At 44.4% G+C, this 27,172-nt stretch overlaps 1 protein-coding gene across 1 annotated transcript in view; it reads left to right on the plus strand.

Moving 5' to 3' along the window:
* The window catches only part of LOC8039938 (atrial natriuretic peptide receptor 1), a 102,168-nt gene that overhangs the window by 59,242 nt on the left and 15,754 nt on the right, over window positions 1–27,172 (plus strand). Inside the window, exons 2-4 of the mRNA XM_029970639.4 lie at window positions 17,841–17,909; window positions 20,486–20,660; window positions 23,705–23,803. Coding sequence (XP_029826499.2) covers window positions 17,841–17,909; window positions 20,486–20,660; window positions 23,705–23,803 — 343 coding nt within the window. The remainder of the gene's footprint in view (window positions 1–17,840; window positions 17,910–20,485; window positions 20,661–23,704; window positions 23,804–27,172) is intronic.

Here is a 27,172-nt window from a genome sequence, read left to right on the forward strand (position 1 = left end):
AGTCCGGGCAGGTAGATTTGAAGGTATCCAGAGCCATAATGCTGAAGAAAGCTAAACTTGGATACGATCTAGTCTGCAAAATTCTGAGTGTGATTGCCTGAGACCTGGAGAGTTTACCGTGGGGGGGGGGGGGGGGGGGGCAGAAAAGTTCACCTGCCCATTTGATAGTGCTTGGTGACTTCGTTAAAGGTGAATAAGATGTCAGTAAAATCCCCGTAGTCATCCTGCAATGCCGATAATTAAAAAAAAAAAAAAACAAGAAACGATGACGTTTTTTTTTAAATTATCGACATTCAATCTTGCCAGTTTTTGAGAAATCAGCAGTATTTCCGCCTTAATAACAAAGGAGACAATTAAGGGTATGTTTATTATATTTATATTTTCGTAAAGATAATTTAAAGACACGCATTTTGATATGTCTTGTTAAGTATTACAAAATACAGCTTTTTCAAAAAAAAAATTTGAATATGCTTTTAAAACGCGTTTTATGACATGTTTTAATTTTTTACTCGTTTGCATAGCAATGTTCTAGTGATCTTTATTTGTCTTTTTTTTGTATGTGTCGTAAACCTTTTGGTAAATGTTTTAGACAAGCTAGGTGACGTGAAAGTTTCGATGGGAAAATGGAGACTGTGCAAAGTAGCATCGTGAAATGTTCTCAATTTCAACGCCTCGAGCTTCTCTATATTATATCTCAGCGAAAAAACAATTGTTACGGTCTTCATATATAGCTGCATGTTCCTCCCCAAAACATGGTTTTCATATATATTTTTAACAAAAATATCAAAATTATGACCCGGACCATCATTCTATGAACTGACCCCATAAGATGGCGTAGTATGACAGAAGCTCAAAGAGCCGCCCTTATGCGCCCATATGTTTTCGTGGCTGCGAGGCGTGCCACCGCGCCTGCGTGCCGAGCCCAAACCCGACCCCCGGAGATGACTAATGCCAGAGGGGAAGTGAATCGGGCCATGAAACTGGCTGGGGGGTTAATTTTTGAGGATTATCTATCGGAATTTCACGAAAACATCTAACCGATCTATAACCTAAAGGTCGGGGTGCGTAAAATCCAGATATGTTCTATGCTTCGTTTCACGATAACTTGGCGAATTGTGGACGCTGCGGCCCCCCGACCCAAAAAGAACGCCGGAGCAACGCACGTGACAACACCCCATGGTGGAGGCCACAGAGACCTCGTTAGCGCCACAGCAAAAGCGCCGTCCGCGACAAAAAATAGTTCTAGGCTTCTTTTTCTTTTAGTAGTGTTATGGTCAGACTCCTCTGACGACAACATGACTCGACACTGAAGAAAGACGAAGACATGTTACTCTTCAACGATACTTAATGAGGACCATCAGTTTTCCGAAAACAGCTTGGCTTTTGAATGATGTTTGGACGATCGCGGCCTTGTAATCGACCGCTTCCGCTCAAAACATCGCTCTGGCATTGGAACGCGCCACAGATTCGGAAGTAAATTGGGCGCATGGTTGTCTCATGAACTGTTCCCGAAGAGCTCGCTACTCTAGCGAACAGCAATGTTGAGGCGGTAGACGTTACAAATCCGAAGTTGGTTCGTTTTGGAACAGACGACTCTTGACCAGCAGACGACAGCCGCTTCCTCTGGGTCTTGCATTTTGCGTAGTAACACGAACGCGCCCGTGACGTAGTGTCACGCGCCTCGCTTCGACCCTCTTATTGGGTCGCGGGGGCCATAGCCTCCGCAGTTCGCGCGCTTCTTGAGTTTGGCAGAGCCGTTTTGGCAGAGCCGCTTTTTATGCTCCGCGGAAAGCTGCCAACGCCCAGAGCGACGCTAATGAAAAACTGTTTACTTTCAAGCGAACAAGAAAAATAGCGTAAAAAGTCACGGAAAGGTTTCTGCAGAAGTGGAACGGCGTTTCGTGAAAAAGACATGTACCGACCAGCCAGTGAAGTTTATTTTAACGGGTTGCGTCATCTATGTAGAATTTTCGCAACTTCGAGGCGACCCGCGGCGGCAATCATGGGACCCGATAAAAAACTCGAACGATTGAGTGAAATGCCGAACTGTGACGGAGCTCTCGTACCTAAAGGTTCTGTGGCAAAAGCAAATTGTTGTGTGTATGTTTATACAGCCGGAAGTGAAGGCTGAACTCCATGGGACGAATATGCTACGAATAACCGACGAATCTTGCCAGGCGGCTTTTGCTCTGCGCGTGGAATGAACACAGTAGCTGCTACTTCGCGCGCAAAGCGAGCGTGCCGTCGGGCGGCGTTCGCCAGTTATTCATCACATAATTCGTTCCATGGTTATGCGCCAAAAATAGGAAGAAAAAAACATGACATTGCCCGTAGGTCAATCCATTCCCGCAGATGCGTCACGGAAAGACGGACAGTTCACTGGCCAATTCCGCACGATTACGGTCTTTGCGTCATATTAAACTGTCTGGAACAAACGCGGGCCTTACGGTGCTGTTAGAGACCTCGAATGCCGCCGGTGTACCGAAACACCTCACAAGCACCCGCTTCCAAACCCTGTCTGGGTGCTAAAATCGATGAGAACGAAATCACAGTCTTCCGCAGCGACCGAAATCGAACAGCGGCCAAAAACCTGGCAAAGCCATGGATGCTTGCGAGCGGGGATACGCGCCGGAAGTTCGGTTTAGTGGACTGGATTATGGGTTACGCACTTTTACAGCGTGCCCCCCCCCCCCCCCCCCCCCCCGCGCCAGAATAGAAAAATGCCTAGTCATTGGGCTTGAGACATATGTGCGGCGTCTGAGCATCCTTGCCAGCTATCATCATCATGCCATTAGGAGGCGCCATATTGGGGGGTTTATCACATCTTCCAGTTGTGGACGAGGCGCATCAACATTAATCTCGGTTTTCATGATATTAGGGCAGTTTATTTGCACACTCAACCGGTTGCTGGTTAGTTTCGGTTCAAAGAAGAAAAGAAAGACGGCTGCGAAATTCTAAAAAAGGAATTGTCAGCAACGAGGTCGCAACAGTCGTCACTCAAGCAGTGAACTGGGCCATCCAGGTCAATGAACGGTATTTCTCGAAGACGTCTGTGAAGGGTTCGTACTGGACTTGCATCAGGTGATTGTATCTTAGTTCTACAACTTCCATTTTGCCGGGACTATTGGGAAACGGGCGAAACCGTCGGTACGGGAACTCCCCAATATGGGGGAAATCTGATAATTGATCATGAATACACTAGATGGAGCTTCTTTTTGCATATGGTCTATTCCAGTGGGCAACGATGGTGGAGCGCCGAAAGTGATTACTGGTACGGTCTATAGAATTAGAAAGCTCGCTAACCAACGGCCGGAGTCACACTGCTTCCACATATTAATAATAATAATAATATCTTCATTCAGACTTTGCGTCTAGGCTGTACCAAAGACCGCGACGTTCGCTGCGGACAGGATGATAGAATTAGCTGCGAACGCGGCACCTTTGAAGCACGAATTTTTTAATACATACGTACGCTTCAAAACATGTCTGGAGACGGTCTTCGCATGACAAACGTGAGGATATCGTAATAGGGGGAAAAATACACTCTTCGGATGCAGACTGTCTTTCGTATAAAGAGTGTGCAGTGTGTTGCGACAATATACGTTACACAGAAAGGGCAGTCTGTGCAGACACTGCCCGAGGCATGTTTCTTCCTTGCATGACTGTCACATTGTTGGAACAAAAACTGCCTGCAGACACGTTCGAATTAAGCATACGTACGAATAAAGCGAACCCGCTTAATTCGAACACGCTTAAGGTGGGTCCGCAGACAATTCTATCGTATCTGCAGCCAACACCGTGTATTTCGAACGACGTAGGAATAGCGTGACAGCTGCTGCATAGTCAAAACCAGTGGGCCCATCGCCTTCTGGCAATTCATGACTATGGAGTTCCGTGTTTTCGGCGTCGTCTCCTTTATGGCTTTTTTCGCCACAGGCTCGGCGTTTTTGGTGTTAGTGTTTGGAACGAAAATTGGGGTTTATGGGGGATAATGATGGAAGAAAATGCTACACGGCAAGCGATTTCGCAAACCTCTAGGGAAGATATATACATATATGTTTGACGCTAGTACTCGAAGAATGCTCACCGTACCTACGATTAGAGAAGGAAACGAGTTAAGATGCGGCATTTGGGAAAGAAAGAAGCAGCTTCGGCAGACGGTTTACTTTAGTGGCTGTGTTCCAGGTCAACGCAAAAGAAAGAGCAAATTAAAGAGTTTCTTCCCGTGAGGCTTGGATGTTTCTTGTTCAGGGGCAGCTCCAATTCCGTTTTTTTTTTTTTTTTTTTTTTTCGGTTTCCCACGATTTTAATACATACCAGCCCAGGGATTCAATTCCGGAATTTATCGGTATTTATAGAAAACGCGGAACCCCAGTTATAACCAATCACTCAGAGCACCCGTGTGTACATGTTCTGGATACGTTTTTATTTGTCTTTTTTTTTTCGATTCAAAATGACTGGCATCCCGATTTTCCAGTTTACACATTGAGGCTATTGAAGGCTGTACTCGTGTAAAATTCAGTAGATCTATTTACTCACAAGAGCTTAAGAAACTCCCGAGCACGCTATGGTTGTTGTGAATCCAATAAAACTACGTACCTGCCACTAAAAAAAGAAAAAAAAAAGAATGCCAACAAGCGAGTTGCGGTTTACGAAGCGAAAAGCGCAAAGCGCCCTTTTCTTAAGCAGTCATTGACTAGGCTCACCCTTGGCCTATTGCAACACGAGACCTGCTCTACAAGCTCTGCCTCCAACGGGAGCTTTCTAACCTGGATGACACTTAGGCGCACGCGCAGCCAAAGGACGACGGAAGGCAACAAGCGTCTAACATAGGACAGCCGGGGGTAATTGCAACCGCCTAATAATAAAGGCCCTCTATAAGTAGTCACGACAACTTAAAGGCGGACGAACAGCCAAAATGGAGAGAAAGAAACAGGGAACCGGTTTTCTGCCCGACAGAAGAGGATTCTGTGGGTCAGACTCAAAAATGAATCGTCAAAGAAGACGAACTACGCCCAAAAATAGACACGGACGATGTTGGTCGTGCGGATCGGTGCCCTCCGAAAATTTTGATGGCGGAGGGGATGCACGCGTGCGCAGAAGGTTACTGAGAGAAAAAAAAAATGAAAGATGTTCACTAATCTCTGTAATGCGAAATTAGAGCGCAGCTATTGAGGAGTAAAGGGTGAGGTAGCGGAGAGGAGGATACGAGGGACGAAGAGGGAAGGATACAGAGTTGGAGGAGGGGAGGTACTCCATAATCTTTCCACCTCCTCCGTACCTTTCCCTCCTCCTCCTGCGTACCCTTCCCTCCTTCTTCCTCCGTATCCTCTCTTGCTCCTCTTCTGTGTACTCCTCCTCCTCCGTATATTCCGCTCCTTCTCCTCCGTGTCCTGACCTCCTCCTCTTCAGTGTCCTCCTCCACCTATGTACACTCCACTCCTCCTCTTCCGTGCCCTCCTCCTCCATATCCTCCCCTCCTGCTCCTCCTTACCCACTTCTCTTTCTCTGTACCATCCCCTTCTCCTCTCCCTACCTTCTCCTCCTCCTTCGTGCCTTCCTCCCTATCCTCCCCTACTCCTCCTGCGTTCCCTCCTCTACTCCTCTTCCATACCCTCCCCTCCTCTTCTGTACCCTCCCCACTCCGTGCAAACCTCTCCTTCTCGTACCTTTCCCTCCTCCTCCGGTTACGCCGGCGGCGACAGCGACGCCAATGTCGCAGAACACGGGAACGATTGAGCGCCTATGAGCTGCGCTCTAAAAAAGGCCGATTATTTTTTCACTTTCTGCGTAACGATTCGCTCTTCGGCGTTCTGGTCGGCGGATGGCGTAGTCTCATTAACTTCAGAGCAATAATAGAATGCTGGGGACTTGCTACACAGTGTGTTTTAGCAGCCAGCGAGCATCCTAAGAATCACGAATCGTTTCAAAATTCACGTGTTCATTGTTTTAAACCCTCTATGATAGAGATGATCGGGAGTTTGTATTTTTGATGTTTCAGACTAAACTGTGTTGTGTGACTTTGTCTCGTCGTCGTGCAAGATTTATTAACTTTTCGATAACTTTCGATAACGAGAAACTAATCGACAAAGTGAAGTGTGAGAACATAATAAAGCGAAACCCTATATTTGTCTTGCACCCTGTGTAAAAAAAAAACAAAACAACAACAACAACAGGTAACTGCTAAGGTCATGGTGTCTAAGACATATGCGGCACCGTCTGCTTCGTGCACTTCCACTCAGTGGTCATATTACCGCCAAGATAGGAGCTTTGCGAAGCTCTATATAGAGACGCTTCCTGCGGTCGTGACCAAGCAGTCAAGACAGAGCTCACCGACGCCGACCGGAAGTCGTAATCTCTCCTCTCTCGCCTGCTTCTCACTTCCTCTAAGTACTTCCGTCGGCAGCCAGACGACGCGATTCGCTATCCAGGAGTCGCCCCGCGGGGGTTTACTACTGCTTTCGGTTAATGCACGCGGGAAAAAAAGGGTCGCCCTTTCGTTGTATAGCTGCGCCGCTATTTATTTTCTATTCGTTCATTTATTTCATTTATACACTCTAAGGAATCTGGAGGTTCTACTTTCCCACAAAGCACTTGGTAGAGCTAATCGCTGTGATCGGCAGAGGGACCTTGGGCAATAACGACGCTAAATATATGTTTAAATCTAAAAAAAAAAAAAAAAAATGAAAGCCGTTTACAATTCCCTGTAACGCCGAATTGCCGCTCTTGAGGAGGAGGAGGGAAGGGTACTGAGAGGAGCGTATACCCCCCTCCCCCCTCCTCCTTACTTCCTCATCCTGCCTGCTACTCCTCCCTCCGAGCGGCGCGGCGCAGCCGTGAGGTCAGGTGACCCTCGTGACCTCACGGGGGTCACGTGACCTCGCGGGGGTCACGTGACCTCACGGGGTCACGTGACCTCACGGGGTCACGTGACCTCACGGGTGTCACGTGACCTCATGGTTACGCCAACGGCGACGCCGTCGCCACTCAAGCCGGAAACGCCGCGCCTAAGAGCTGCGCTCTAACCGCTCATTCACACTGAAAGCGGATCCGCGTTCGCAAAGCGGTTGCGAACGCGATTGTATAAAGATCCAGTACAATTGCACGCGCACTCGATGACATCAAGTGCGCGTGCAATTATACTAGATCTTTATACAACCGTGTTCGCAACCGCTTTGCGAACGCGGATCCGCTTTCAGTGTGAATGAACGGTAAAACAAACTACTCGTATGTTGTGACACTGAGCACGGTACTCTCAAGATTTCTGAAAGTATCTCTAGAGCCCCTGCAACGTCCGTTTTAAAATCTTGGTAAGAGTTACCCCAAAAATACCGTTATTCGTTTCTCGTGCAAAAAGTAACTGAATGTGTTACTCGTTGCCGATTCTCAAAAGGAAGGCGTTACTTTACCTCAAAAGTAGCGAGTTACTATTCCCGTTACTTCGAGAACCAAATACACAACTGCTTTCGTTCTACGGCTTATTGTTTTCTTTTCAGTAGTCGTTGCACTTAAGCAGTGGCTGCCTTTCGGAGTTGCCATGCATGAGTTATGGTTCCCCGCTTTATCGAGACCAGACCTTTTCACCATGCGTCGCGCGGGCGCTGCCATCTTGGAATCACGTGTCGCGACCGCTATAAGGTAGTTCGAAATCGTCGCTCCCCTCTTCCCTCTGCGCATTACCAAAAGCGTTGTATTCGTGTGTTGCTGTTTTTTTTTTCGCGTTTTATTGGGATTTTTTTGTGTTTCGTTCTTAGTCTGATACTTATTTTCACTACCCAACTGCGTGCCATCATTATGTGCCAAAATTCTGCCCTTTATTTTATTCCAGGCTCTGACTATTTGCACTGTCGGCGTAGCGAATACGTGGGATAAAAGGAATCAGCATTAGCACTGGCGCACATTGAGTATGTAGATGACTCTAGGACGCACGAAAGTTGAGAGGCCATTCATTTATGCAGCGGAAATTTGCTTAAGTGATAGTGCCTAAGTATTAGTAGCAAAATAAGAAGTGCGAGGTATATTTATGATCGCGCATTTATGCCCTTAAGCAAGAATGCAAATAAGTCAACGCAAGCATAGTCACTGTTTGCGTTTCTTGAAAGCATCTTGCTCTTCCTTCGTAACAAATCCAAAACAGTTGCTTTTGATTATATGAGGAATCATTTTTGCGCAAAAACATTCGCTTGATCTGTTTATTTATGAATTTAAAGATAATATACTATGAGCTCGTTATCATGTGAGCAGTCATTAATTTTTCTTCAGATATACAATCAAATAATTTATTTAGACACACAGAGTTGGCTTCCCGGGTGAAAAACATGTCAAAGACAGCCTGTGAATGCGTGACAAAAGCGCCTGAGGCACGCAATATGCGTTGCCGAAAAGACGCTGTCCGCATGTAAGTCACTCGAGTGGAGCATTGTCGTTGCCGGATTTACTCTCGGCGCCGTTAAAAGTAAAAATCGTATCTGTTCAAACGAATGAAAACGTATCTGTCTATCTGTCTACACCAATCCACGATGTGGTGCCTGGCATTTGATTTTAGCCAAGTTTTCTGGAGGTCAATTCTCTTGCTCCATTTAATTTTTTTTAGCAAATAATACGGAAGACAGACGTCAGATTTTAATTAATGCGTTTGTCCCTTCTCTCATATTCTCAGTACTTTGTAAGGGAGTGTCCGTATAACAAATAGTTTCCTAGGGTCAACATTCTTAAATGCTGCTAATGAATACTTTAGCAGGGCTGATAGTTGAAAGAACTTGCTGCTCGTCAGTACTTAATTTCTTATAAAAAACAACAAAAACAATTTCGTTTTTTTTTTTTGCATTTTATGCGTTATTATGCGGGGGTTTCCCGGTCGTCAATTTTTACAAAACGTTGGTGTCTTCAAATACCAAACACTGAGGACTAAACTTGCGTGTTCATCTATTCTCGGCGATCCAACACGTTATAAGTCGACGCGCTTTTTCACTATGCCTCCAAGCATTAGTCTCTTCATTGGTTTATTTTTATTAAAGCTAGTATCAGCGGGCATGTCCAGTACGGCCGTAGACAACCGTTATCTTCCTCCGGCATCATTTTAGTCCTTTCGCCGCCGAACCTGGCCGAACGAAAAACATGATCAGATGAGGTATTCGTAAAAGCGTCCAGCATTTAGGCTCGTAACTGCGTCGCTGTTCTCAAGGTGACTCATTACTACTGTACCATTGGTTCTGAACCACGAGGTATACATTTATATCACAAAACTAAGCGAAAGCGACAGAACTCACCAACACAGTCGCGAGCCCGCTAAGACCGACCAAATCGAAGCCAATTAATGGCGCCGCGTGTGTCAGCGCTCTTTGCCCACCGGTCAGGTAACTACTGGGGTGAAAAGGTCTCTACATCTCCGGCGACTATGAAGAGTCGTCTACTGACACGCTCAAACGAACGACAGTGTTGTGCTTTAGGCAGAGCTAATAAATCTAGAGTTCACCTCTCTCTTTCGTTCTTTCTGCTTCTAAAGCTCCAAGTTCACAATGGGCTCTGTGCCTTCCCACGTTGGCCACCTCCGGGATTACATTCGGTCTGTTCTACATGATTCTTGAAGATTCAACCAACGAACCTTATTGTGTTCTCTGGGTGAAGGGCATTCCCAGCTGTAGAGTTCGACTGACATGTTCAGCGTTGAACGTTGCTAGACTGTCACGCTGTTGCGTTGTTTTGGGCATTGCCCATCCGCCTATGTAGCAATGGCCTCATAAATTGGAATCAAAACGAGACTGTTTAAACGGCGCTGTACACATTACTACTCAAAAGTAACGAAATGCCATTACTTTTTACTTGGTGTTAAACTAAATACGTTACTCGTTCCTTAGAAAAAAAAAAGTAACTTTTTTAACAAACCGCGTTTAATTTTTATCTGTAAATATTTATAATTTCCCTCTAAGTTCTATTACATCCGGTGCGCCTCAGGGTTTCGTCCTAGGACCCTTACTACTTCTAATTTACATCAATGACTTACCCTTGTGTGTTTCATCATCTATCAGCCTATTTGCCGAGCACTGTATAATTTGTCGCGAAATTATTAATGTCTCTTACACATTTCTTCTTTAAAATGATATATCGATTCTGTTTCAGAATGGTATAAACAATGGCACATGACCCTCAACATAGCTAGGTGTAAATCAATGAGAGTTTCTCGTCATAACACACTGCCTTCCACCTACTTCCTTAGTAGCGGTTCCTTACAATCTGTTGCTTCCTATAAATACCTTGGGCCACAGATCACTTATAACTTATTCTGACAATTCCACAGAAATCATATAGTTGCTAAAGCCTCTTACATTCTAGGATACCTAAAACGTAACTTTCCCTTAGTTCCCGTATTACTTAAGTTACTTCTATATATATCTCTGGTCCGCTCTAAACTAGATTATGCAGCTGCTATTTGGGATCATAATCAATCAACGATCATTTCTAAGCTCGAGTAAGTTAAAAATCACAACGTTCGCTTCATTCTTCGCAATTATCATCGTGCAGCCTGTGCAACATTCATGAAATTCAGCATCTTTTTTGTTGCGCCGTTAATGTTCTAGACTATACCTCGTTTACAAAATCAATCACTCTAATCCTAGCCTAAGGGAAAGACTATACTGTTAAACCGATCTCACAGTTTAAAGTTTGAGTCCCTCAGTGCCATACCTCTGCCGATCTCGATTCCTTTATTCCCAGAACATCAACAGAGCGGAACCACTTACCGACAGTTTTCTCATCAATACGATCACTTAATTTGGTTAAAACTACTATGACTAATTATGTCTTTGAAAATGTCTCGTGACTTCAATGTTTCTTATTGCTTTTGGTTTTTGCTTTCGTTATGTTTTTTTTTTTTTTGTGTGTGTGTGATTATGCGCCCACCCTCTCTGTGATGCCGTCAGGGCCTAGGGTATTGCAATAAATAAATAAATAAATACGTTACTCCTTACGAGGGAAAAAAGTAACTAGGTAGAAGTATCTCTTTAATAATAACTCTTTACGTACATGTCTGGCTTAGATAATACATAATGGCACTATGCGTCGAGAAACTGAGGGAGAGGAGGGGACGAGTGCGCGCAGAGACGTCATAACGCCGAGTTCTGACTGGTGTGATTAGAGGCTAGACCTAGACCTTTGTTTCTACTCATTCTTCGAGCGCGTGTGAACGGGAACGCTGGACGGAGTCGTTCGACAATCGAACGCGTTCCAAGTGTGAGCAGAGACAAAAGCAGCTTGCCCTTCTGCCGTCACGCGTAGCAACGGTGACGCTGCTTTCGGAATTGCGCATGCGCAGACCCTTCGTCTTACGCGAATCTGGTTCCTGCACACGGTTCGCCAAGAGCACCTATGGATGCAGGTAGAGGTAGTGCAGCGCGTAAATCGACAACGATTGCGACATTACCCTTCTAAGAGATGTGTGCTTTGCCCTCCGGTCATACACTTTGGCTTCTGGGAAGAGTCGGCAAATGCACTTATGACCGCGCCTGCAGGCTCTTCAATCACTGTTCTCAAACGCCGCCAGAAAATCTTCCCCTTATTAAAGTTGGAGGCCCATGTCTTGCTGCGTGTGGCAAACGTATCAAAACATTCAGAAGGAAACTCTACCATCATGAAATTGAGGGAGACATGCCACGCGTAAACAACAATGTGACAGAGGAAGTAGTTCATGTAAAAGGCTTATTAAAAGAGAAAGAACAAACGAGGGTGCTTCGCATTTATGATGAAGCGGTGGTGCATAAAATCTCAGGTGAAATTTTTGTATGCTTCTTACTCTTTCATCGTGTGTGCTTACGATAAGCCCGCGACTTCTCCGCGCCTGCCTACTCTTCTAGGTGGTATTTGGCTATTCTACCATACCATGGAGGGAGACTGAAGGAACACTTTCCTTACTTGTGTAATTTTATTATTTGAGCCCAAAGCTTAGCCGGGAGCGTTTCCCTCTATTACTTAGCAGACAAACCGAATTGTTGGATACACTGTTTTGCCAATTTAGTATTTCTCGTTAACTTTAACAGAGAAATTACATGTTACATTTTTGCTTACATTTTTTTCTGGCTTTTTTTTTATGAATCACATCTTGTGTAAAAAAATACATTTAATTTTATTTCCATCTGGTTTCAACTGATTTAGCTATAGTCTATAAAAATACTTCGTTTTACCTGAAGTACAGACGCAGTCGATGCTACAAGAGAGAGCATGTGACCCAGAACAGTGCTTGCATTGCACGAGCACGCGTGCTTAGCAGGGACGCTGAAAGCTCGGAGCTCGCTCTTTTAGCTTCTGTTACGCTCACACTTAAGGAACGATGCAACAATTTTTCTACTTCTAATAAATACAGCTTAGAATTATTCCTTGACACTTATGACTTATGAAATATACATTGCTGATCTTCTCTACGCAATGTCAGTCGCAGAAAATATCCGAGAAAAACAAACACCGTTTAACTCCTCTACTCGCAGCCAGAAAAAAACGGCCACATGCTCTGGAGTCGATTATATGTCACCAATGTTTTAACCTAGCCACGCGTTGCAGTTGGCAGAGCACAGGGCGCGCGCTGTGTTTTACGGATTGTTATTGCTCGGCTAGTTTCGTCATCCCAGCGATTAGGCAGGAGCCACTACCCGAACGCGTGTCCGGGCATTAATTGTCACGAGCCAAAATTGAATGCCTACGCACTCTTCGTGTCGAGTGAATGAGCAGTATTTAAACATCGTAACAGCGGGAATCGCAAAGCTCCATGACGCACTCCTGGGGATCGTATTGTTGGCATTGTCCTCATAGCTCCGCCATTGGCTCCGTCATCAAGTTGTGCGAAGGAGAATCTAAAAATAATTGTCCGCTTTCATCCTTGGAATTCCACCTCGAGGAAGACGCTTCTTGGTCAGAGAAGGTTTCGAGTATTCTTGTGTTCCACTAGTGGAGAAACATTCCTACCCAGTATCGATGCACGGCCCTTTCAAAGTGAAACGAAGTATAGTATCGGAGCCATTTAGGACTATTAAAGATACTAGATTACGGTCATGTTGTTACTTCCAATGTAGCAAACGGCGTACACGCCCACCGAGAAACGACGACGGCGTTTCCCGGGTGACAGAAATAACACCGGGCAAGTCACGCTCACTCGCGAGACAAAAAGTAAGACAAAATAGATGACATATTTACATCAGTTTGGAGTCAGCCGGTCGCCTAATGTTTTTCGTCCGTCGTAATCTGAAACGTCGAAACGGGAATTCTTCGCAGCAACGTCTTATTTCTAGAGCGGGGAGCTCGCTGTAACATGCCTTGCTCTAATTTCGTCACCTTGGTAACAAAAAAAAACAAACAAAAAACAAAAAAACATTTTCATTTTGAAGTAAGTTTCCCTATAAATCTAAAATATTTTTATTGTATTAGATTTGACGCACTTTTTCCTTCTTTATTTGTAAGCGCGTTTCACGTACTATTAATTCTTTTTTAAATAAATCTACTTTTGGTTTACCTGTACATATAATACAAACAAAAAAAGTATTTCCTCTTGTGAGGTACTGTTTCTGCACAGTTTCTGGTATGTGAGTTTGAATCAAATAATAGTCAAATTTATTCGTAATTCCACTAATAAATCTGTTTCAAGACCATTTACAAGGCCTGATTAATCAACCAATACCATCTGTCACTTCTATTAAAGTATTAGTTTTGTTTGTATATAATTATCGTGTTAATGGCTCATTCCATGTCAAACGTCCCAGACGTTGAGCTCGACCACCTCCAATTTCTAAAAAAAAAAAAAAAAAATTCATGTTTTTTTGCCACAATGTTTGTAGCTATGCCCTGAACTAGTTTTGACGAAAAAAAATGCTTTGATGACGTGACCGTGGTTTCAACTTTTAAAAATAGCCTGAAACTAGGCATCACTCAATAATTGATGAAAAATCCGCTTTTTTACAAAACACCCAACACTATATTTTTCTTAAATTTGCATGGCTTTTGACTTACCATGTGTTTGGGCTTTTACAGTTTTGTTTAATAAAAAAACTTTTAACCACACTTTTTTGTGAAAATTTTAACATTTTTCTTGTTTTAATATAACAATATTTGTTTGCTCCTGTGACTTGATAGAACCTTTTGCCGGCTTCCCTGCAGGTATATAATTTATAAAAAAAAAATTTAAAACTGCTCAATTAATTATCTGGCAGTAAAAAAAAATCTTGAAGTTGCCAAAAAGTGCATTTTGACGCATAAACAGCAGTTTATTTCACCCTGAGGTGGTTCAAGTAAAAATACAAAATATGGTGGGTTTGGAAGAACAATCGATTGTATTTTGTTCTGAAAGTCTGATAAAAGTAATTTTTGTTTAAAGCGAGAAAACAATTTCTCAATTTGAACTCTTGCACCACAACCCGGCGTCGCTTCTTAACGCCTCTTCGCCGCACACCACGCCACCTGCGATGATAGCTGACACGATTAGACCCAAAGAAAGAACGGAGTTTGCTGCCGCTTCCCCTTGTCCGTCTTTCCGACTGCAAGGGAAGAAACGGCGAATATCGTGTAATAATCAGAGGTGCCGCCAGCGCGTAGCAATAGCTGGCCCGCTGTGCCCTTCGTACCCGAGGGCTGCGTGAAACGCGATGCCTAAACGACGGGAAGCATCAGGCGACGTGGACTTCTCCATGCCATGCCAAGAATCCCACGACCTCCTCCGATTCCTAAAATAAAATAAATGGCTCTTCACCGTAATGTTTGTGGTGCCTCTCCAAAATATGTTTGACGAAAAACAAATTTAATGGGCTGATGGCGGTTTGAACTCGTAAAAAGGGAGTAAAACTAGGACTCATTTAATAATTGAAGACAAGTAAGATTTTTGTTACGGAACACTGAAATATTTTTGCCTAAAAACCATACGGTATTTAGATTGCTACACAATGAGGATCATGGTATTTAATATGTTGAAAGCAATTAAAAAAGGGAACATATGAGCATTTTAGCATATTTTAGTTTTGTTACAAACTATCTCTTTGCTGCACTGTAAAAATTCTCATTGACAGCCTGCAGGTATACTGTACACAAAGAAATATGTTTCAGACTGTACAACTGAATGTCTTGAAAAAAAAAAAAACACGAAATTTGTGCAAACTTGTTTTTGGCCGTTCAAAGAGCCGTCACTTCTGCTTTGAGGTGGCCGAAAGAAAAATACGAAACATGGTGAGTTTTACATGAGAGTTTATTGTCTTTTGTTCTCGAAATTTTAATTAAAATAATTTTGTTCTTAAGAGAAAAATACATTTTGAAGTTGAGCTCTCGCGCCGAGACTTGGCGTCATTTCTTGCGCCTCTTCTCCGCACAGCGCTTTTGATGCTGAATAAAAGAGTCAGTTCCCGTAAAAGAGGCCCCGCTGCACTGAAAGTCGTGCAACCATCGTTATTGCGACCATGGTTTCGGTACTGAGTGGTAGCGAACACGGGTACGAACTTGCAAACCATTTACTTGGAAGCAATCGGGTGTTCGCCTCGCATCAGGTTTGGTCCGTCATTTCGCTTCGGAAGGCCCTTAGCTGTACTGTTTCGAGCAGTACACACCTGGCTTGCTCAAGCAAATATTTTTCAGTCGCGTTTTACTTGTTCGTCATGATGCTCGCCCACCTTGCTCGCGGAAGCTATGCAAGAAAAAAAAGAAAAGCTGGGAAAACCGGATGTTTATTTTGTTGAATTTTGTTTTTCGCTTTTGAAACACGCTGACACACTCTTGTACAAGACCGTGAATCGTGCATGATGGAACGCTAGAACGCCGTTTTATGGTCGTATCTCGCGTTAGAGGCAGGCGTATTTTGCTGGGGGCGGAATAGCAAACGGGTGCAAGCAACGGTGGACGCCGACGCGCAGCTTGCACGGCCGCGTGCGTTCCACTGGTGGTAGCAGAGCCTGTTCTTAGCAGACGACGCCGTGCGCTGCCTCGCCCCTGCCCGCGCAACTACCAAACGGTGTCAGATGGTGTCATACGGCAAACTAGACGTACCGGACGTTGGAGACAGGGAGACATTGGGCTTATGAACGTATTCAGCCGAGCAGTTAAGCCAATCCAGTAGTAATGAGCGGGGCCACCGTTTTGTGGGCGAGGCATAGAGCGATTGGTGAACTTCACCTAAATTACGCCTATGCTAAGCGACAACGTTTCTTGGCAATGCAGTGGAAGTTGAAAAGAGCCCGCGCACAGCCTTATCCAGCACCCAAAATGGGATAGGGAACGCGTGCCTGTACCCTCCACTGCATTGCCAAGAGAGGTGGTTGCCGAGTATAGCGGCGTAAACATTGCGCAATTTTTTTATTAAGAAAAAATACGTGTTCAATTGATTAATTTCAGTGTCCCTTTAAAAATTATATTGCGCCATTAAGTGTATAAAAAATTAACTAATTGAAGTAAAATGAATTGCCGGGGGATTCGTCCAAAGTCGGGATAGGGAGCTTGATTTGGCAAGTTTACCTATGCTCTGAAGGCCATCGGCATGTCCGTTAAACAGGGTTATGAGCTATATTCATGTCCAGTCATCACATGTATTCCCAAAATAGTTTTTGACGGACAAAATTATGAGGCTATCTGGAGGAGATCTCGGAATTACCAATCTGTGCTGCGGCGAGATTATTTCGAAACGGCAGACAGTGCAATAGGGCCTGCCATTAATCTCGAGTCCGGTTGAATGAAATCAACATTAAATAACATTAAACTCCCATTGGTAGTTGTTTTCTATTTTATTCTTCTTCAAATTTTATTTTTCCGGTGAACTTCCGCGTTCTATTAACAAATCGGATTTTTAAATTATACCCCGCCTGTTTTAGATTAGCGAGAAGTAATTTTCCGTTTCTGTAGTCGAAAATCAAAATGAAAAAATGCGAAAATTGCCTGTATACTCGAGTGGCTGTATTAAACGACTCTGTAAGCGAAATATACTCACTCGCTCGTGACGCTTCTGAATCTGTCCGAAACACTCGCGCACCATATTTCAGTCTGACCGCCAACCCGCCTCTACTTCCGGGGAAAAGAAATGCGTTTTAAGTTCCCGAATGTGAGACCATGCACTTATGCTTTAAACTCAATCTGAGGAGTCGACAGTGAAACATTGTTCAATATATTAAACCAAAGAGAGGCGACCAACCACGCCCTAATCTGCGAAAACCGACGCTTCGCGGCCAACTTGGTGTCTTAATTAGGAGCGACTACGTCGTCATTCTTGTCGTCCTTGGGGTGTTGGCGCATACCCAAGGAGCGTGTTCGTTCTCGGAGGTTCTTTGTTTCGCCGATGTATGGGGAGAAACCGAGAAGGTATTTGCCAGCAGAAAACCACGTGCGTAATAGTGACCTTGAGCACAATGCTATTGCTGAGCACTGGGACGTTTCATGAACACAGTACTGACTTTGAGAGCGCGGTCAATCGATGTTCAGACAAACACTGGGCACGGGCTTTTTGTAGAATCCTTGCACTCCACGCCAAGCCAAAAAGCGTCAATGGGTCACATTTCAATGTACCTTTTGTATACGCCACCAGGCTACGCCATGTTACACACAAACAAAAAAGGTACAAAAAAAAGCGCGTGCTCTTGAAAAAAAAAACAAAAAAAAACGTAATCACCTTTGCTGAAGAGATTCGCAGGCCTTGAAAAAGATGATTCCCTTAAAAATTCTGGTGCTTCGATGGAAGTCTGTGGAACATTTTTAACTTTCGCAGTATCACAAGTGCATTGAAGACCTGAACTACATTGTGTGGTGTTTACCGTACTTTCAGAGAACGCTTTTTTGACGCGATGTCACAGAAATGAGTCAAGCGTATCGGAATAATCATTATGCTTTCGTTTCAGGTAGTGAACCTGCTGAACGATTTGTACACCTGCTTCGACTCTGTGATTGAGGAATTCGACGTTTACAAGGTACGACCTTTCATTACGAAATTGCTTGTTTGAGAATATTTACTTTAAGTAGTGCATCCTTAGATTCTGGAAACATTCGGCGTTTGTATAGGAACTAACTACTCAGACGCACTTGAAATTGTGCCAGCTGTCAATTTTGTTTTCTTCATTATTTTTAATTGCACATGAAAGATAAACTTTTTATATTAAGCATTGTGACGGCGACCAACCGCGGTTTCCGAGAGTCTATTCCCAAAACATTACTCAATAACGCCGCTCCTGCTGCTCGACTTACGTTGACAGCTTTATTGATTAACAATATTTGTTTCTCTAAATAGAGTAATACTCTTTTAAAATTTAGAGCTTTGATTACGTTTGAATACATTCTTAGTGGTGGACTGATTTAAAGGTTGTACTTCGTCACAGCGTGGACTGGGGTCTTGTATATGTGCCGCTTAATCAACTAACTTTCTTAGTTTATTACCGGCACTAGAATACGTGAATGGGAATTGTAGAAACTTTATGCAAGATTAGAAATCCATTTCCAAACTTCTGCTTATCATCACGCAACGATCGCAGATTTTGATAATTAATGTGACATTTTAATTTGTTTATTTCGTTAAGTAAGTATAATACAAGTGTTCACAATTACGTGTTGTGTTCCACACTTTCACTCGTGAAGCCTTGAGTGCTTCACCACAGATACTTTAAAAATATTTGTATTTATTTGCAAAAAGAAAACAAAAAAACTCGGAGACAATTTTACGTGGCAGTGTAGCCAAAGTTGTGATAGCCCATACACTCGCACACCTTAAATACTGTTCCCAGCGCTAAATACGACCTTAATACTTTTTTGCTGATTTCCAACTGAAATTTACTAACAATATATGCCAGAACACAATGATTAGGCGTTCAGAACAGAATGTGTCTGAACGCCTAAACGCGTGCAGACACATACTCTTATTATCTTTTATTTCGTTACAGCATTAGCAACATTTTAATTTTTGCTTTACTGGTACCGTTTTGTGTAGTGGTTAGAGAGAAAAGCTCATCGGCCATACGCATACCTACTTTTGAGCAGACCGAGTGAAAAACGCTCGCAAAGGCCTTTGAAGAAGTTCTAGAAGCCCGGAATGTCATGAAACTATTATTTCAAGTTCAGTCTGATTGACTAAATTGAATCACAAACACGCAATCAAATGAGGGCCGTTCCGTGTGTGAGAAAGAGAGAATATGAGAAAGAGTGTTATTCTGTTTATGCTGTCTGTTAAAGGAAGTGTGTGTATGAGTGCGTTGTTGTGAGAGTGTGGGTGTGAGTGTGATGGAGTGTGAGTGTGCATGTGTGCTGGTGAGTGTGTGTGTGCGTAAATGCATGTGTATGTAAGTGAGTTTGAGTGTGTTTTAAATGGGTATGTGTATGCGCATGTCTGTGAATAGGCGAGAGTTCGAGCTTGTGTGAATTTGTAAGTGCACTTGTGTATGTGCGTGCTATCGCGTGTGCGCGTGTGTGAATTTGCGTGTGCCTGCGTGCTTGCTTCGGTGGAGATCCGGAGCAGCCTCTGCGTGCTGTCGTAGAGAATTGCCCAGCAGTACCAGGCGATGCCTGCAAAGCGTTTCGTGCCGTCTTCCACTCCTGAACGGCGGCTTCCAGCTTTCTAGCCCATCAGTGACCGCGAAATGGCCTCCTTGCATGGTTTTCTTAGGGCCCCAAGGAGGTAATAGCCACTTCTGGTCGGATCGGACCGTAAACTTTCATGATCAAATATCCGACAGGTCATCCAACGCGTCAAAAACCTGGCGGAACCCAACCAGGTGCTGGTCAATCACCCATGTGATTCATGTGAGGCCGTGATTGACCGATGCCTGATCAGGTGCCAGCGTCTTTCTGAAACATCATACGACCTTATAGGATATGTGGTCGGGTCTGGCATCCCGTGGTTATCACCTGTTAGAAATGGCAAGCTCCGAGAATGCCATGTCACAGTCACTGATAAGCTGCGAGCCGCTGTTGAGGCTTGGGCGCGTTGCTCTGCAAGAAGTTTGTTAGGCAGGGAATGAAAGTCTGCCACACGGAGTACAAATGCACTCGGCTCCAGGGAGTGTGTGTGAAGAAGGTGGATATATCTAAAGACCTCAAAATAACCGGAATCAACAGGAAAAAAAAAACTGTAAACCAATGTTGTTTTGCGAAGGTCGCCGACTTTGATGTGTAAAAGCATGTTCAGACATTCAGCGAAGCGCCGAATGGGCGCTGAAAAAGACGCCGACGCGGCGCTGATTCTGTGCCGAATTGACGGTTTAGCCTAGTTTAGCCTCGATGCGTCGGCGCTGTATCGCCGCTCGCCACTGTCGAACAGCACGTCTGCGATAAGTAACGTGCACCACTGCGGAACCAGATCGGCGAAGAGTCACGTGCAAGTCAGAGCTGCTTCAGCGCATTTTTCCAGCGCCGATTCGACGTTGCGCTCTATGTGTGAACCGACATTAAACGTTATTTTCAAACAACCGGTATTTCGGGGCACTTCTCTTTTCTCTCCCTCTACTTTTTTTCTTTTCGTACAAACAGTGTTTTTCAGCACGGGTATTTCTTCGGACAGGTGGAGACCGTGGGCGACGCGTACATGGTGGTGTCCGGTCTGCCGGTGCCCAACGGCTCTCGACACGCGCGCGAGATCGCCCGCATGTCCCTCGCCCTGCTGGCCAACGTGCGGTCCTTCATCATCCACCACAGGCCGGAGGAGCAGCTGCGCCTGCGTATTGGACTGCACACCGGTATGCACCCTCCATGTACTCGGAGGGCGACTTTCATTGATATGCTGTCCGATGGTATGGGAGCACGTGCTTGAGCAAGACCCCCTGGACCTAAGGCCCAAGTATTCTCCACGCCACCTATACAAGAGACGAGCACGAGTGCTGCCACAGCGCTCAGCTGGAGCTCGTGTTCTAACGCATTGGACACGATTACCTGCTGAACGCTGACGGAGCACTCGCGTTCAATCCACAGCTCGCACTGGGTTCTTTATTTGACGTAGAAAATGAATTCATCACTGCGGTTTTCTGTATAGATGATGCTGGCCTAAGCGCCGACTGAAAGTGTGCGGATACGCGCTCTTTGATCTTGCCGGAAATGAAACGGACATTTTTACACCCGAGTATAGTCTGTTTCGGCGCGTACTCCGCTTGATAAGGCCAAGATGCCGCCTGCTAGGAATCACGGTAATTAATTCGGGGTGTTGAGCTCCGTCAGGAAAACGCGCAGGGTCACGCCGCACTCGTGCACCGTCCAAGTCCGGTTTAGATGGTGATATAGCATACGCACAATGACGACGAGCCGCCATGACGATACGCCTTTGACACTGCTTGATTGGTTTCACCAGTTCGTGCCGCGGTCGGCCTTAAAGTGAAATGCAGTATGACGATACAGACGCTTTGCACACGCCCTAGTTTACAGACGCCATCGCTCTCCTTCTGTTGTCTTACCAAGATGCCGAGCCACCGAAGTTGGCGTTGACGAACCTCCACAAATGCCTATGCTGGTGAGAAGGACACAATGGGAAAAAGTATGGCAATAACCTGCCCTGCTATTGTAATGGCGAAGTGAAGTGAACGCTATCAGAGGAATCAGAAACGGGAGGTCGGTAATGGCGGAGCCTATGCACAGCTGCTCCAGGGCGTGTATTGTTCCTCGTCCTAAGGCCTTCACTGCTTTTATTACTGTCCACTGCTGTGTTTATACGAATGCCATCGTAGCTCATCGTAATGAGTATCGACCAATCGGATCCAGCCTGTTTCTTTTCTACTTCTTCCTCTTCTATTCGTCTAGTACCAATCAAAATAGTCTAATCTCGATTCGATACATCTACGGTCCCATCCATGTATATAAACGCAGCCTATGAGAAACCAGCAGTATAACTATACAGAGTTTGCGTCCCTTAGTAAAAGCTCCTAGACAAACCCCATTTTGTTATTCTTACGAATATCGAAAATCAATGCTGTGCGGACGCGTAAAAACACGTCTCTCGACCTAGTTCTGGTCAAAATAACAGCTTTTGACACTTCGGATGGTTTAACGCTAGACTGCTATTCTCTTCTAGGCCTGCACAATGCTGATGTCACATACATTGCCTTGCTGGTCGCAACCCGTAAAGAAAGACAAAAGAGGCCGCTCTATGCGGATAATTTATGTCTTCCTTATCACCGCCACTCGTGGCAATGGAGGACAATACTGCGATTGTTACTGTATGCCCCCGAACAATCGGACACGAGCGGACCAGCCCAGTGTCGTGAAGGCTGTACATACCGTAACAAAAAATGATAATGACGGCAACAGTACATTCATTGGCGTTATTTGCATCATAAATGACGTGAAATCTCAGCACACACGTTTTCTTCGTTGCCATAAAACAACCACCAGTCGTAAAAAAAAAATACTACGAGACCTACGAGACGTAATTATCGAATAAATTTGAAAATTTAGATGCCTACATTATTTATTTGTCTTCTTAATAGAAATTGCATTGGCAGTAAACAGGGCATCACTTTGAAGGGAACTTGAAATCTAACGTTGAATAAGTCGGACGATATCAGTAAAGCGCGAGACACATGCGCGAAAAAATCCATCCTATCCGACGTCCGATCCGGCAATATGACTGCATGATCCGAAATATTTGGTCGCTTCAGGCGTCAGATCGGCGATCCGGCGTGCGTCCAACGCGCCAGATAGTTTTGCGCGGCGGACGGACTGTCGGATGCGTCCAGCCAATGAGAGCACAGCTAGCGCGAACGTCATGATGACGCACTAAGTCTGGCGGGACGAACAAGAAAACGGGACGGGCGCCGGGAAGCCGGACGCGTGGATCCCGCTGACCCATTCGAGAAAGATGGCCCCGGCAAAGAATGCACGTGCTAACGAGAACGAGCTTCTAATTTCGCTCGTGTGAGCTAAACCGTCAATCTGGGACCAGAGATCTGTGAACGCGAACCTGCGCTGGAGTGCTTGGATCTCCTGGCAAGAGCCGAACGGATCGTCGTGTCGCAAGCAAGGTCGGAAGCGTGTGTCTCAAATTGTTGCGTGCGGCAATTCGGAGCTGCGTTCGGACTGTCGGATCGGACGTCGGATCGGACGATTCTGTCGTCCATGTGCCTCGCGCTTAAGGGTGTTCCATCGGCAATCCTTTGTAAAAGTGTGGCTAATTATTAGACGTAATGATTGGTCAGGACCCTCTTGTATTACAATATTTAAATGTTGTATCTCATACGAAGTCTGTTCTTTTTCTGCCAAACATTTTTACGCTGCTGGCGATACAAGCTCAGTTAGAAATCAGCGCGTTTTATGACAGTAACCTTCCCGTTAAGCGCGGCAGCTCTTCTGAACCCTCTTAACGTCTTTTTGGTTTCTTTAGAAATTCTTTATACATTTGTTTTATTTTTACTGGTCAATGTAAGCCCTCCTGCACGTACTTTTCTTTATCCCTATGTGCTTACGTTAATACAACGCAATGATTGTGCACTAAATGTCCCGTAGCGCTTGGGAGAATGCACAACCACGCAAAAGGGTTTACCTCTCTCCTTGGACGTCACGTTGCCAACACCCATTTCACAAAGCGTGCTGGTGTCACGAATGTGACAGAGCTCTTGACTAAATACTCAACAGATTAGCATTATTTTTTACAAGATACACAATTTAATGGCATTGATCTCTAAGCCCTAAGTTGTGTCTCTAAAGTATGGTCGGTTCATCAAGCTCAGCATCTAATTCCGCCAGCTTCAAATTGCTGCTGTCCAGAAAATGTAACCAAGTCTCTGAATTCTTCCAGGTCCCTGCGTCGCCGGTGTGGTCGGTCTCAAGATGCCTCGGTATTGCCTTTTTGGGGACACGGTCAATACGGCATCTAGAATGGAATCTACCGGCATGGGCAAGTATACCATATTGTTCTACCAATTTTATGTTAATTGCCTTCACCAGCCTTATTTGCATCATATAAGGCGTGGAATCTTGGCAAGCCCTTCTTGACGACCACAATGCCGAAGAACATAAAAAAACACCTGGGCCAGTTTTTTGGAGAATGCGGGTATCTCTTTTGGGAGGTTAACAAAGCCGCAAGAGGAATTTCGAAGTCACGTAACCAGCTCCGTGGGGAGAAAGTACGTGCGTAATATCTCACCCAATTCCGCTCGCTCGGCAGACGTAAGCCTTGAATGTTGTTTTCGTAAATTTTTGCTTACGACAATCTTTTCCATAGCAAACCTTACATGCCGCTCCGAAGGTACACGAATGCACTTCGTTTTATTTAGGTTTCAAGCCTGTTCAACCTCTTTCCGCGCGGAAAATCGGATTTGGATAATCAAAGTGAGGATGGACTTGCGGCAGCCACTTGCCTGGAATGCTATAGGAGGCACATTGTAAAGTGCCTCCTATGCAAGAGTTCTCGTTAGACCAAAAACATTCTGGTCAGCTACGCTCACGCGCCTGTACTTTTGACTTTGCTGCACACACTTGTGAGATGAAGTATAATAGACGCTTTGCGCACGCGCCAGGTCACAGCCGCCATTGCTGACCTTCCCTCGTCTTACCGAGATGCAGTGCCACTGAATCAGGCGTTGACGAGACTCTACAAAGGCATATACAGGCTGTCACAAAAAAAAATGCAAGGTCTTTTTTGCCGCAAAAATAAACTAGGCATCGTCTAACGCTCATTCTCCGCTCAAAGGTAGCCCAAGATTATAGATTAGATTATAGATTATAGATTTTCCTTCTACCTTATACAAGGTGTCACAAAAAATTACAGGGTTTTTTTTTTTTTTTGCCAGAAAAATAAACTAGGCATCGCCGAATGCTCATTCTCTGCTCAAAGGTAGCGCTGGAGGTCACAACCAGATGCCAAAGTTTCAGCCCGGTCCGATACCTTATTCAAAAGTTATAAGTGATTTTCTGAAAACTTGAATGGGAAAATGGTGGCCGACGAAGTTTTCGATTACATGGGGCTCTATGGCAGCAGAAACCGAAAACTGGCAAAAATGGGCTCTATTTTCCCATTGAAAGTTTCAGAAAATCACGCATAACTTTTGAATAAGGTATCGGATCATGCTGAAACTTTGGCATCTGGTTGTGACCTCTAGCGCTACCTTTGGGCGGAGAATGAGTATTCGGCGACGCCTAGTTTATTTTTTTGGTGAAAAAACCCTGTAATTTTTTTTTGACACCTTGAATAAGGTAAAAGGAAAATCTATAATCTAAAATAGCAGTAACCTCTCTTGCTGTGGTAATGATGAAATGAAGTAAACGGAATAGAAGAGAGAAGGAAAAAAAACGGAAGGTGGGTTATGGCGGCGCCCATGCACAGCTGCATCAAAGCGTGTGCCCCATCTCACAAATGTCTGCAGTGAAAACAAAGGCACGGTTGTGCACATCAGTTGCGGTGCACAATGTTTTTCAGAGGTTCTCGCCCAATCTTTTCCGTCAAAAGAACGAAGTTGCCGATGCTGAGTCCGTTTCACCTTACGGTACCTTCGGGATGGACGCAGCGAAGCGCGGGGTCGCGTGGTGTACGTTCAGATCTGCTGGATTGGCTGCAATGGCTCGTGGCGTTCGCTGCGGTCGGTTGCAGTGGATTAACTTATGATTACCGCTGTATGACAGGAATTACGGCGAGTTGAATAATTGACTCTGCTGTGCAGGATGATAGCATGCAATACCGCCGTTGCGCTCCGCGTTAAAATGGGTAGTGCAACGTTGCTTTGTAGTTCACCCGAATACAGCTTTTAATGAATCCCTTACGCTTATAACTTATAGAATACGCGTTAGTTTTCCTCCCCACGGAACTTCAGTCTAAAAAAAAATTCGAAAAAAAACGAGTGGCGTTCGCTTCCTCAACTCGCAGCCAGATAAAATGTGGCCACGTTATCTGGAGCCGATTATGGGTGGGTTTAAATGAATGTGGCTGTAGTGCGTCGAATCGAGCAGGGACCAATCGCAAGCACCCTGTCACCATACCTCTTTGTCTACGACCCATCTACCAATCAAAATAGTCAAATCTTGATTTGATAGGCTACTGTACCATCCATGTAAACCAGGGCGGAAAAAAATAACGATCTTTTTAAATATAAAATAAATCATATTTATTTTATTTAATTCATATTAATTTGATTTAAATCACTCAAGTTAGAAAATAGCGATTATTTACCAATAGAGGTGTCTTTTAACATGGTAGTTCGATTGATGAATTCGTTCGATCACTGATTACAATGCGGAAGAAAGCATTAATGTAAATATAAAGTACAAGTTAATTAACACAGTTTCATCGCTCTAGTCCCCGCCCAACTAAACAAAAACAGCTTGATTTCTTTCTTTTTTCTTTTTTTTTTTGCTTGTTCGTAGTTAGACTGTTTTTAATTATTTTTTTTTTCAGCTTCTGACCTGATTGCAATAGGACATTACTTTTCTAGTTTTGTTCCTTTATTTATCGTTCGTATTTTGTGGCAATGGGTCGTTATGTATGTACGACTGGTTTGATTTAAATAATGATTTAACTTATGAATGAAATTACGATTTAAATCCTCATCATTTCCATTCTCCACCTTGGTGTAAGCGATATCATAGTTTCGCCCATGTTTACCACATCCACACACTTGGGTTTGCAAAGCACGGGGCACGAGCTGAGTTCTAGACATTGTCGGTGTTCGGCCGTTGTCGTCATTGAACGTCTGGACACGAGCTTACTACCCGAATGCTTCTGGAGCAACTAATTATCACGAGCAAAAAAAATGAGTGCTCACGCAATGCTCGGGTTCAGTCTATGAGCCGCATTCAAAAATCGTCACTCGGGGTCTATAGCAACCCCAAGATCTCGGACTACGTCATCAAGTTTTTCAAAAGAGAGATTGACAAAAAAAAAAAAAAAAAAAACCTTTGTTTTTATTTTTTAACTTTACACCCCAACAAAGAAGTGTCTTGGTCAGTGGCATTGCGTACGAGTACCCTTGGGTGCCACTAGTACCAGTAAGATTATGTACGATTAAAAACATTCCAACTGAATATCGTTGCACCGCCTACTTAACTGAAAATTGTATAAAACTAATTTCCAATGTGTGTGTGAGTGTGTCTTTTTTTTTTTGCGAACGATTTATTATAATGTTTCCCCTTAGTCACTAAGAGAATGAGAAGGGCAGGTCTTCTCTTTTAGCTAACCAGCCTCCAACACGCTCCGGTTGTTTTCTGTCGTGCTTTGGCTGTGAGTGGATGCTCGAAAGTCACGATGCGCCGAAGCATTATCTAAAGTGGGAAG

Source organism: Ixodes scapularis, unplaced genomic scaffold, assembly GCF_016920785.2.
Source record: "Ixodes scapularis isolate PalLabHiFi unplaced genomic scaffold, ASM1692078v2 PGA_scaffold0__279_contigs__length_252992795, whole genome shotgun sequence".
Lineage (NCBI taxonomy): Eukaryota > Metazoa > Arthropoda > Arachnida > Ixodida > Ixodidae > Ixodes > Ixodes scapularis.